The 13059-nt window shown below is 40.9% G+C and overlaps 1 protein-coding gene across 2 annotated transcripts in view; it reads left to right on the forward strand.

Moving 5' to 3' along the window:
• The window catches only part of VPS41 (VPS41 subunit of HOPS complex), a 196849-nt gene that overhangs the window by 95010 nt on the left and 88780 nt on the right, over nt 1–13059 (forward strand). For both annotated transcript variants that reach the window (XM_065938976.1, XM_065938977.1), the window contains 2 exons: nt 8466–8528; nt 11937–12002. In XM_065938976.1, coding sequence (XP_065795048.1) covers nt 8466–8528; nt 11937–12002 — 129 coding nt within the window. The remainder of the gene's footprint in view (nt 1–8465; nt 8529–11936; nt 12003–13059) is intronic.

A 13059-nucleotide genomic window follows, 5' to 3' on the forward strand; every position in this document is an offset into this window, starting at 1 on the left:
AATTAATTTAATATAGAATTCTGGGTTGAACTATTTTCTCTCAAAGCTTTGGAGACCCTGCTCTCTTTTGTCTAACCTTTATTTTCATAGACATGTCAGAGGCCAGCCTACTTTGTTCTTTCACAAACCTTTTTAAATTTTTTTTGTCCTGCCTTGGAGCTCAGACTCATCATAATAACAACAACAATACCAACAACAACACCGAACAGCCCTTGTAATTCAGTTTGCTAAGTTAATGTCTTGTTCAGGTCTATTTTCATTCATTTTGTCTGAAAGAGAGTTAGTCCTTTGATCTATATACTGAAGTATTGTTTTCATTTCAGGAAAGTTGACTTCAGTCCTGATTTTGATTATTGCTGCAGTTCCACGTGTTTTCATTTCTTCAAAGAAACTCAATAATACTGAGGCTGGAGGCGGTATCGCACAGAGGCTAAGAGCTTTGCTTTGCACCGCACCTGCCCAGGCTCCATTCATTCCCACCCTGCTCTCTTAGGTCAGGGATGTTGCCTGACCCCCAGCCCCCTCCACTGACTCAGCTGGGCAGTGGGCACAGTGCGAGGCCTGGATGGGGATGTGGCAGAGCCGATTTTGGGTGTGTGGGAAGTTCTCAGATCTTTCTGCTTTATTTTGATGACCCTTTTCTTAAACACTGTAGTCTGGCCTCTTCCCCTCCTGCATTGTTCTGTGTCACCTTTTCAAGGTACGAGAGTGAATGGATAGGTCCTATCCACCCTTCTCTTTCGAAAATATATTGTAAGAAACCTTGGCCATGTTTTGTCACACACACACAGACACGCAGACACATATATGCTTTGCTTTCTCATGGTTTTTATCGTCTCATTTCTCTGAAGTCCAGGGGAGTTTCTCTTCTTGTTTGGTCCCTTGGCTGATGTGCTTTGCTTCCAATGTCCATGTTGCTTTCTGGAGTAGAGTTTTATTCTGTTGGGCCCTTTTAATTTTCCTGAACCTTTTCGATCTCTCCCAGTTCTTTTCATGTCAGCCTGATCTATGTTTAATTTTCAAAACCAAAATGATGACTTCTTGTGTCATGAGAAGTCTTAGCTCTTAGCGTATTAGAGGTCTTAAGAGTATTAGAGATCAAATGACTGGGAGTGGAATTATCCTACCACGCTTGAGCTGTGTGTTGTCAGCTAAGTGATTCAGCCCTCTCTGGGCTTCAGCCTGTTTTCCTCCTCTGTAAAAGGGAGTAGTAATGATTATTGCTGTGTTAATCATTAGGGGAAATTAGTTAGTTAATATGTGTCAGTAGTTTGGAATAGTATCTGAAATAGAAGGCACAGGTAGTAATTGTCAGCAGTTATCATCGTCACCATCCTTTTCTTCTGCTCCAGATTCATAGAGGTCTCTTCTTACTGAAGTCAACAGTCTTGTCATTTTTGTTGTTGTTACTGTTAACACTAGCCCCCTCCTCACCCCATACCACTTGGCATATGGGATTTTAGTTCCCTGACCAGGGATCGAACCCACACCCCCTGAGTGGAAGCACAGCATCTTAACCACTGGACCACCAGGAAAGTCTCTATTAAAACATTTTTTTTAAAGCATGGTTTTTCTCCCTTGGAGTCCTTGAAATTCTGTTCTGCCTCATTCTTTTTATAGATCCTGTGTATGTTTTTGTTACTCTTGTATCCCTTCCAAAACAAGGAGACAAGCTCTTTCTGAACCTCAGTTAGCAAACAGATTCAGTGTCTGCTTGCTCTGGGCCCTCCTTGTTCTCCTTCTTGGTGTTATCCTGCTGGGTGTTGTGGAATCACACTTCAGTTCCACACAGGGTCCAGTTAAGGAGCTCCGTTTCCTCTGCCTGGAAGTATCCAGTTAAGGCAGCTCCTCCAGTGAACTGGGAGCGTCGCCTATCTTCTCTCCTGGGTCTCTAACACCCTCCATGGGTGGAGAATATGAAAAACTGACATCTCCCCTGTGAGGGTCCCTCCAGCCACTGCCCTGGAATTACAGCTTATGTGTTCACTCCTGTTTTAATGCTTGACCAGTTGTTATTGGGAAGCTTGGGTTTGGGGGGCTGTTACAATGAAGTCCCAGCTGAGTTTTCTCACACTCCGGCCACCCTACTCACAGTTTCTATGTCAGGTGGCCTGTCACCCAGCTTTCTGGTTGGCAAATACAGAGAAGCCTGTGCTAAAGTGGAGACCAGACACCTTCCTGATTGTTTCATGAGGGTAGGGTTTCTGTTTTTCTGGTGGTAAATACATAGCACATACCTTTTGTGGTCCTCATGTTGCTCTGTGGGTTTGTAGTTAATAAGAAATACTCTAGAACTTTGCAGTAGATTGACTATAAGACAGATTGTTCTGAATTTTGTTTTTCTCATTAGGTATTTTTGTGACAAGTTGGGAGAAGTTGTCAGGGCTGCTATAGGAAATACCCTCATCAAAAGGATCCTTTCCATTTTAGCGTTTAAATATGATTCTTTTCTCAGGCAAGATCTTCCTAAAAGCCAGATCTCTCCAGGCAGTCATTCAGTGGATTTTTTTCACAGTGTGATATTCACTGAGAAAATTTTTAAAAAAGAGGAAATGAATGAGAATCGTTTTGGATTTTGTTAGCTTTAGAAGTATAAGTTGTGACCTACTAGTTTGGGTGTCACGTTACTGAAATTAACCAAAATAGCAAAGGTTTTACAGTTCATCCTGCTTATACTGATATCAAGTCTATGAGATTTGTTTTGAGACATTTCAGTGATTTCCATCCTGAAAGAGAAAATAAGGACAGTTGGGGAAAATGTTATTCAGTTAAACGTAGATATAGAGACTAACTTAAGAGGGATTTCCTTTGTGGTCCAGTGGTTAAGACTTTGCCTCCCACTTGCAGGGGGTGTGGGTTTGATCCTTGGTCAGGCAGCTGGGATCCCATATGCCTCATGGTAAAAATATAAAACATGGAAGTGAAGCAGGATTGTAACAGATTCAGTAAAGACTTTAAAATGATCCACATAAAAAAATCTCAAAAAAAAGGAGGACAGTGAGAGAGACTAACCTAAGAGCTGTAGTCTTGCTCACCGCCTTCAGCAAACACCCCTCCAGTCTCTGTAGTGGGTACAATAGTGATATTTTGCTTCTGACTAGTTCTCAAGGACAGTTCTGAGTGTCAGCTTGTTTGCTAAGAACTTCCATGACTTGTTCTCTTATTCTGCTTATTCCTTCTCCAGTCAGTTAGTCAGTGCAGTTGCTCAGTCATGTCCAACTCTTTGCAACCCCGTGGACTGCAGCGTGCCAGGTTCATCACCAACTCCCGGGGTTTACTCAAACTCATGTTCATTGAGTTGGTGATGCCATCCAACCATCTCATCCTCTGTTGTCCCCTTCTCCTCCTGCCTTCTTACTCGACTATTATATCTTAATACGAATTCATCATTGTTTTTTTGTTGGATTCACAATTTTTACCCCTGGAAATTTGTATTTTAGTTTTCCCCATAAGATTCACAATATTTCTAGTATTTTCTCACTTACTGATACCTCAGTCTTTTTTCAGGAGTCCCATATTTGTTTGTTTACAGCTTGTGTACTTTTCCCCACAATAAAAATCACTTAACTTTTGTTCTTAAAATCTATCCTGTTACACGTGGAACGAAGTCTGTCCATTTGAACTGAATAGTCTGCTGCATTTAATTTCAACTTCTGTGGTAGAGTTGTCTAATTCATAGCCTGATATTCCCTTTCACTATTTTGGCAAATATTTGAGGCATTTGAATTTTTTTCTAGTCTTCCTTTTTTTGCACTTCATATGGAAATGTATCTTCTTTATTTACAAATTTTGGACTAGCTCCTATAATGACTGTATATAGAAGAATAGAGCTTGGAATAGTCTTCCTGATTTTTACAACTTTAGACAAGTTGTGTATTTTGGTGGCTCAGTGGTAAACAATCCGCGTGCTAATGCAGGAGACATGGCTTCATTCCCTGGAGGAGGAAGTGGGAACCCACTCCAGTATTCTTGCTTGGAAAATCCCATGAACAGAGAGAGAAGCCTGGCAATCTATTGTCCATGAGGTCACAAAAGAGTCGGACATGACTCAGTGACTGAACATCAACAAAGGTATTTGCTATTATCCCCAGCAGTCTTGCTATAAGGGTCAAATGAGGGAGAGCAAGATTTTCAGTCCTAGTTACATACCATGAATTATGAACCTTTAAAAATATAGTTTTAAAGGTATTTCTTCTCATTTTGAAGTCCATAAGGATAGTTTAATTCAGAATAAAATTTCTTAAAGAACCAGAATGATCCTGACCATTTCAATAGAGACCTTTTCCAGAAGATTGTTTCCCTGTATAGTTTGAGAAAACTGAGAAATGGCATGACTTCTTTGAGGAGATTTTATCCAAATGCACTTTCTCATTGGAATCTTAGTCTCACACATTTGTAACCAAGACTTCCCCGTAGGTTAAAATTGAATCAAATTGCAGCTAAAAATAAATAAATTTAGAGCTCAGGGGGACATTTAGACATTTCTAGATAGAAACTGACCACTATGAGTGAAATAAATACGTTCACCTGAAAAAAAAATATATTTTATCCCACCAAAAAGTTTAATTTGTCGAGGATAGAGTCTGGCTGTTATTATCCAGGTATCTTAACCATGTAGTCCAATCAGAACCACTGAGGTAAGATGTGTGGAAGCATTTTGAGGTCCAAGTTATTAGTAGGAGTGTAAGATGTGACACAGGACCGTGTTGTTGTGATATAGTTGGAGTGAATAGAAGTAGCTTTATGTTAGAAGAATATAAACTTCCTGGAGTACCATGAATTTCTACTGATGTAATTTTAGTAAGTTGACCCCTTGTTCATTTAGTCTAGTAAGATTCAGGTGATATAGTACCTGTCTTACTTTGAGCCTATTTTCTTGAATTCTTTGGGCTCATTCACATTCAGCTTCCTTGGGCAGAGTAAAACTTTGCATATAATGCTATTCTTCTGAGCTTCTCAACTACCATTTTATAAGAAGTTCAGTGTGTACCCTGTCTTAACTGCTGAGTCACATGTGACTCTTCACAACTTCATGGACTGTAGCCCACCAGGGTGCTCTGCCACAGGGTTTCGCAGGCAAGAATACTGGAGTGGTTGACATGCCCTCCTCCAGGGGATCTTCCCGACCCAGGAATAGAACCCATGTCTCTTGCATCTCCGGAGTTTCTAGGTGGATTCTTTAGCAGTGAACCACCTGGGAAGCCACCTGGTGCTTGTACACTTATGTAAAAGCATGAGCCAGTGCACTCTGAACAAAGAGCAGCATGGTGGTAGTGGGCCTGCATGTATTTGCTGTGTCAAGAATACGTTTTATCAGACTCCCTCAGAGTAGATCATAGCCCCTTGACATGACATCCTACGATGTGCTATTCTTGGAACCCAAACAGCATTCTTGGCCTAAGAGTAGAAACACAGGAGTCACAAAATGAGTGGGATATTCTAAAGATTTTATATTTTAGTGGAAGAATGTATCTCCCCAGAATGATAATATGAGTACATTTTCCTCTTGGAACTTTCACAGATGAACCACTCACAGCTTACTAAGATAAAAACGAGATATTGAAAGTTTGAAAGGTTTTATGTCTGTTTAAAAAATGAATTTGTAATGAAATACTTTCTCATATAGATCCATTGGACCCAGATAGCTTCACTGGTGAATTCTTACAAAATGTAAAAGAAAATAACACCACTTTCTTCTAGAGGCTAGAAAAAGAGTGAATACATCCCAAGTGTTGGGAAATAGTTCTGAGTGCCCATTATAGCTGGTTCCAAGTGTTTGAGAGCTCCTGGAGTTCTTGTGCTTTGCTGTTGTGAGTATTAATTGACCAGAACAACTTTGTGAAATTGTTCAGCTGTCTATTAGATGTCAACAGAGATATAATGTGCAACTCAACAATTCCATTCTTCATAAATGGATTTGTAAGTGAACCAAAAGATTTGGAAAGAGTGTTCATTATAGCATTATTCATTCAGTTCAGTTCAGTCACTCAGTCGTGTTCGACTCTTTGTGACCCATGGACTGCAGCACTCCAGGCCTCCCTGTCCATCACCAACTCCCGGAGTTTACTCAAACTCATATCCATTGAGTCGGTGATGCCATCCAGCCATCTCATCCTCTGTCATCCCCTTCTCCTCCCACCTTCAGTCTTTCCCAGCATCTGGGTTTTTTCAAATGAGTTAGCTTCTCGCATCAGGTGGCCAAAGATTTGGAGTTTCAGCTTCAACATCAGTCCTTCCAATGAACACCCAGGACTGATCTCCTTTAGGATGGACTGGTTGGATCTCCTTGCAGTCCAAGGGACTCTCAAGAGTCTTCTTCAACACCACAGTTCAAAAGCATCAATTCTTCGGCACTCAGCTTTCTTCACAGTCCAATTCTCACATCCATATGTGACTACTGGAAAAACCATAGCCTTAACTAGATGAACTTTTGTTAGCAAAATAATGTCTCTGCTTTTTAACATGCTGTCTAGGTTGGTCATGACTTTTCTTCCAAGGAGTGAGCATCTTTTAATTTCATGGCTGCAGTCACCATCTGTAGTGATTTTGGAGTCCCCAAAAATAAAGTCTGCCACTGTTTCCTCATCTATTTGCCATGAAGTGATGATCATGAAGTGCCATGATCTTAGTTTTCTGAATGTTGAGCTTTAAGCCAACTTTTTCGCTCTCCTCTTTCACTTTTATCAAGAGGCTCTTTAGTTCTTCTTCACTTTCTGCCATAAGTGTGGTGTCATCTTTATATCTGAAGTTATTGATATTTCTCCTGGCAGTCTTGATTCCAGCTTGTGCTTCCTCTAGCCCAGCATTTCTCATGATGTACTCTGCATGTAAGTTAAATAAGCAAGATGACAGTATGCAGCCTTGATGTACTCCTTTTCCTACTTGGAACCAGTCTGTTGTTCCATGTCCATTTCTAACTGTTGCTTCTTGACTTGCGTACAGATTTCTTAAGAGGAAGGTCAGGTGGTCTGGTATTCCCATCTCTTTCAGAATTTTCCATAGTTTATTGTGATCTACAGAGTCAAAGGCTTTGGCATAATCAATAAAGCAGAAATAGATGTTTTCCTGGAACTCTCTTGCTTTTTCGATGGCAATTTGATCTCTGGTTCCTCTGCCTTTTCTAAATCTAGCTTGAACATCTGGAAGTTCATGGTTCACATATTGTTTAATCCTGGCTTGGAGAATTTTGACCATTATTTTACTAGCGTGTGAGATGAGTGCAATTGTGTGGTAGTTTGAGCATTCTTTGGCATTGCCTTTCTTTAGCATTATTCATAATAGCCTCTATTTGGAAATAACCGAAGTAATCAATGGAAGATGGATACCCAAATAGTGATGTACTCATACATTGAAATATTATACAGCAGTAACAAAGAACCAGCTCCTGCCATATGTACATAGCAGTGTGGATACATATCAGAAGGAAAATACCCAGCGAAAGAAGCCAGTGAAATAGTTTATGATTCTATTTATATAAAATTCAAACATCAGCACAGCTTACCAAAGGTGATAGATTTTGGAGAAGCAGTTAGTTTGTGAGGGTGTAAATGAATGGGAAGGAACACAGGGGAGCTTCTTGGGTTCTGCTTCTTGACATGGGTGGTGGCTGCAGGGGTATGTTCATATCATAAACATTTGTCAAGCTCTGAATCTATGATCTGTACCCTTTATGTTAAAGTGTTAGTTGCTCAGTTGTATCCAACTCTTTGCGACCCCATGGACTATAGCCTGCCAGATTCCTCTATCCATGGGTTTTCCCAGGAAGGATACTGGAGTGGGTTGCCATTTCCTTCTCTAGGGGATCTTCATGTCCAAGGGATAGAACCTGGGTCTCCTGGATCACAGGTAGGTTCTTTACCACCTGAGCCACCAGGGAAGACCCTTTTATGTACATTATACAATTGCATATTAAAATCAACCACTTAGAGGAAAGATTAAGATTAAACCACTTTAAGGGAGACACTGATAAGTAGAAAATTAAATCTTACATGTATATGCTCTCAACAGATTTAAGATAAGATGGTAAATGAAGTGCAGTCCTAATCTCTTGCAACTTTGATCTGCTCGGTTGATTTATATATCCATGACTGAAAGAAGAAGCTTCTTTTTCGTTCAAGGAAAGGAACAAATAATTCATTTAGTAGTAGTAGCCTATGGAAAATTCATAAAGAAGTATTAATAACCTATTCATCTCTATTTCATTTTTTAAAGTTGACATCTATTTAATAAAATAAATTTGTGATGGGCAAAGGGAACTCTGTCCATGAGATGCTGGTAAAAAAACTTAATTGCAGTGGTATATTCTCACCCTGATGGAATTGTTTTCATTGGATATTTAATAGAGATTACAAAGACCTTAGATTACTCAGTACTTGACTTTTTTATTAATAGTACATGTTGTCACTGACTCAGCAGCTTTCTTTGATACTATCATGGTGAACTGACAGGATCCACTTACTTTTTAGGTGCAGGTATTTGGACTGTATTCTGGAGAAGAATTTCATGAGACTTTTGACTGTCCCATTAAAGTAAGTATTCAGTAAGTTTTTAATTTTTCAGAGGGTTTTTCTCAACAATGGCAATAAGAAAACTAATACTTTGAACACTACCAATCTTGCATTAATTTTGTCAGTAAGCATCCATCAGTCAATGTACCGGATACTATTTGATGCCTTGGAGGGGCACAGAATGTATATTATGTGGCTGTGACCTCAGTGTATCCTCCAGCTTTTGGTGTAGTGGGTGAGATGATAAACACACACTGTGTGATTAAAGACTCAGATCACACGATCTGTGATTAAAGACTCAGGAAGAGGTAAAAACAGTGTTGAGTCTAAAACTGAAAGGAGTTACTTCTAGCTGTTCTTGTTAATGATGGCTTCCATAGATGGATTGATGTTTGACTGGGCTTTAACAAATGGACAGGACAGAGGGAGAAAGCTGACTTCCCATGCAGAAGAAAGTATAATATAAATGAAGAGGTTAGAAAGTTCAAATTGTGTTCAGGAAGTGGCAAATAGTTGAATATAGATGGTGCATAAAATACTGACTTGGCAGGAGAGCTGCATGGGCAGATTGAGGTGGCTTTATACTTAGGCTAAGGAATTTGTCTGGTAGATAAGGAGAAATTATGGAATGCTGAAGAGCAAAGAAGTGGCATAAAACCGAGCTAAGCCGAAAGCAAAGTAATACAGCAACTATATCCAGTGTAGATGAGAAGGCTGACAGACTTGAGGCAGAAGACCAGTTTTAGGTAACAGTTACTGTAGTTACAGTGGCTATTACAGTTGTCAAGGAAGAGGTTGTTCGGTTTTCTCACGTGTTTATTCAAACATTTATTGATCAACAGGTAAAAGAGAGGTGGGATCTGATATAGGTTTTAGAAAGCCAGCCCTACCAGAATGCAGGAGAATGCAAGCAAGAGAGTGATTGGGGGCAGGAGACGATTCAGAAGGCTAAACCATACCCTAGACGCGGTGAAACAGGAGCTCAATGAAAAGAAAGATAATGAGTATTCAAGATGGAGTAGCAGTAATGAATTGGAAAAGCTTGGAGGAGGTAGATTTAATAAGCTTTGGTGATGAAATAATAATAATAAATAATGGAATAATAATAATGAATGGAAGAACTGAGGGTAAATCCAGGTTCTTGCTTTGGTAATGGTGTGTGGGAAGGCTGTCAGTTGCAATAAGAGATGGTTTGAGGCAGGATGTTGCTAGTTTGGTCTGGAGTCTAGATAACTGTAGAGACATACCATCCAGTGGAAACGTTATTGGAGGTTTTGGGAGTATGGATGTAGAGCTCAGGATGGAGATTGGCCCTGAAAATCACAAACTGGGTAGGTAGCCAGCTGTACTTACAGCTGAGTAGGATGAAACCATTCTGAAAGTTATCCAGTTAAAGAGTGAGAAGAAGAAGACTGAGGGTCAGATTCTGAAGCACTAACTTATTTTGTTTTCAAAGTTTTTAAAATTATTTCTTTTAGCATCACTGTGGTGGTTTATCGTATTTATTTATTTCTTTGGCCCCACAGCATGGGGGATCTTAGTTCCTCAACCAGGGGTCAAACCCACGCCTCCTGCATTGGAAGCATGGAGACTTAACCACTGGACCCCCAGGGAAGTCCCCTGTAGCGCTAATTTAAAGATTCAGGCAGTGGGAAAAGAAAAACAGTGAGGGACCTTAGAAGAATGAGGAGGCTTGGAGGAGAAGACAAAAGAGAGAGGGTTTCCGGAAGGAAGGGGCGAGCGGCACAGAAAAGGCAGTGTGGAGCTACCACGACGTAGGGACAGAAGCAGGGCACTTTATTTGGTAATTATGAGCTCCCGGCGACCTCAATGCGGAGGGTCTAGGAGGGGGAGGCTCACTATGTCTGAAGGAGTAAATTGGAGATAAAGAAGTAGAAATAAGCAAGGTAGACTCTTCTTTCAAGAAACTTTGTGATGTAGAAGGGAGTTCATTTGTTAGATGGAGAAAGAACCAAAGTCCAGGAGGATTTCTGCAGGTCATGTTTTGGTTGTTGGTATTAAAAAAAAATCATAGGGGGAAAGATCCAAAATTAGCAAAAGGGAATACTTAGTGGGGCGGCTCTCAGGGATGGGATCCACCATGTAGGGATGAGGGAGGGAAACCTTGGATGCGAGTCCTACAGCCTCTGCTGGTGAGACCAAGCCAAGTGTCACTGAGTTGGGCAGTGAAAGCTCTGCAGTCAGGGGCAGTGGCGTGATGGCCTTGCTTTCTTCTTGGGGAGGAAGAGTGAGGGATAAGGTTATGTGGTTGGGGGCATAGACATGACTGCACTCACAGTTGTGATCTAGGACTATGCATCATAAGAAAGCTAAGAGGACCCTCAACAAAGATTTTAAGAACGTGTAACAATAGAATGTATAAATGTTTCCGTTGGTATCCAGGATGGATTAGACAAGCGTGGAAGGAAAGAAGGGCTAACCTGGAAGTGAGGACTGGTTAGAGAAATGAGGAGTCACATACTAGTAAATGCCCTCAAAATGACAGGTAGGAAATTGAATCTATCCCCTTGGCAGATGGAGATGTATTCATTAATTAATAAGAATAGAAAATGTCTTTAGTTGAAGATTTGTGAAAGTATAGTTGTGTCAGTTTTTTTAATGTGTAGAAATAATTCTGTACGTTGGGCTGGAAAAACAACACAGTGTGTTAGTTGGTGATTACGTGGGTTTGGGGTTAAGAAAATGAGGAGGCAGGGTCTTTGCAGGCTGGCGGCCATGTAAGGGAGCCCCGAAGATGAGCTTATGCTGAGCGCAGCTATCAGCCTCTGAGAAAGCCATTGACAAATGAAATAAATGATGACAAGGGATGGGGCAGCCTTAGGAGAAACCTTTGTGAGGGGTTGTAGGAGATGGTGGAGAGCAGGTGATAACCAGGGGCCCAGGAACTGACTGACGGTGGAGGTAAAAGGGAAGGACCTGGACCCTGAGCTCCGGAACTCAGCTTGGGTCTGCAGCGCCGTTGTCTTTCCCACTGATGGAGTCCCGCTCCAGACTGTGAGGCTGCACTGCAGCCCTCGTTCCACTTGGGAGGCATCCTCACAAGGAAATAACCTAGATTTCTTCTATGAAATGTCTTCAGTTACAAACATTTGTGACATCTCGCTGCCTTGATTACCTTCATTGGCTGCCCCTAAAGAGGTGCGCCCACTCAGAGGGTCCCACTCAACCAGAAACTACAGCTGATCACTCTCATCTTTTAGTTTTGACCTGACTTCGTAGAGGAGACCCTCTCACACCAGAGCAAAACTCGCTCTCCCTTGGTGCAAAATATTCCTTGAATAGATTACTGCCTACCTAGATACCAGGTTGATTTTTCGATCATGTTGCCTGTCATGTATAAGAGGCTTTCATTCTGCTCTGCAGCCGTGACTCCTAACCAGTGACGTGTTCGCTCCCTCTTCCTTGCAGATCATTGCTGTGCACCCGCATTTTGTGAGATCCAGCTGCAAGCAGTTTGTGACGGGAGGGAAGAAGGTAAATGCTACGTGTTGATGTCACAGGCAGTCTTGGAGGGGTTCTGTTTGCTCTTTAATTTATCTTTAATATTTTTAATGTCTGACTCTTCATGTGGTGAAAATTTGAGAAAGCACAGTGTAGTTAAATAGTAAGACCATTACTCTTGGGGGAGGTGTGGCCTCAGCACTTGTCAGTGACATCCCTTTGGAATAGGTGCGGGCAAAAACAGATGTTACTCAAACTGCTAGCCTGTTGAAATATAGCCCCTCCACACACACAAAAAGAGGTAGCATTTAAGAAGTAAGAGCAAGTAAACTCGTGTTTTTTCCCCACTTGTCGATAATCTCTTGCAAGTCTTGAGAAAGCTTTAGAACAATCATGGCTCTTTTTTTAATTTTATATTTTAATTTATTTTTATCGGAATGTAGTTGCTTTATAATGTCGTGTTAGTTTCTGCTGTACAACGAAGCGAATCAGCTGTTTTGTTGTTGTTTAGTCGCTAAGTCGTGTCCAGCTCTTTTGCAGCTGCTTGGACTTTGCATTTACATATATCCCCTCCCTCTCAAGCCTCCCTCTCGCCCATCCCCACCTCACCCCTCTAAGTCAACACCGAGCACTGAGCTGAGCTTGCCATGGCTCTTTTTGAGTGACATGTTCCTAGCATATTTCATTATCTTAGTGCTATTTAAAACATGAGAAAGTAAAAGAATCATTTTATACATTGACATGTTTGTGGATATAGCAGATTCTAAAATAAAAGACTCTTTCTGCTTATAGAAGAAGTTAAATTGTTTCTTCTATTTTTATTCACCAGTGATTTTTTATAATAAAATGTTCCCACTGTCCTAGAACTCTGAACGTTGTTTCCTGACTGGTTCAGGGCTCAGTGGAGAGCAGGGTGTGTGTGTTTATTTCTGTAGCAAGGTATAGCTACAGAATAGATACTTCGAGGCTTAGCTACCAAATGGTTTTGAATGTTTTGTGGTAATTATCTGTCCTTTTCACTTGGACTGTTGCTTCACAGAATGAAAGGACTGCATACTAGTTGTTGGCATTTTTCAAGCACTGGTTTTAG

Source organism: Muntiacus reevesi, chromosome 6, assembly GCF_963930625.1.
Source record: "Muntiacus reevesi chromosome 6, mMunRee1.1, whole genome shotgun sequence".
Classification (NCBI taxonomy): Eukaryota; Metazoa; Chordata; class Mammalia; order Artiodactyla; family Cervidae; genus Muntiacus; species Muntiacus reevesi.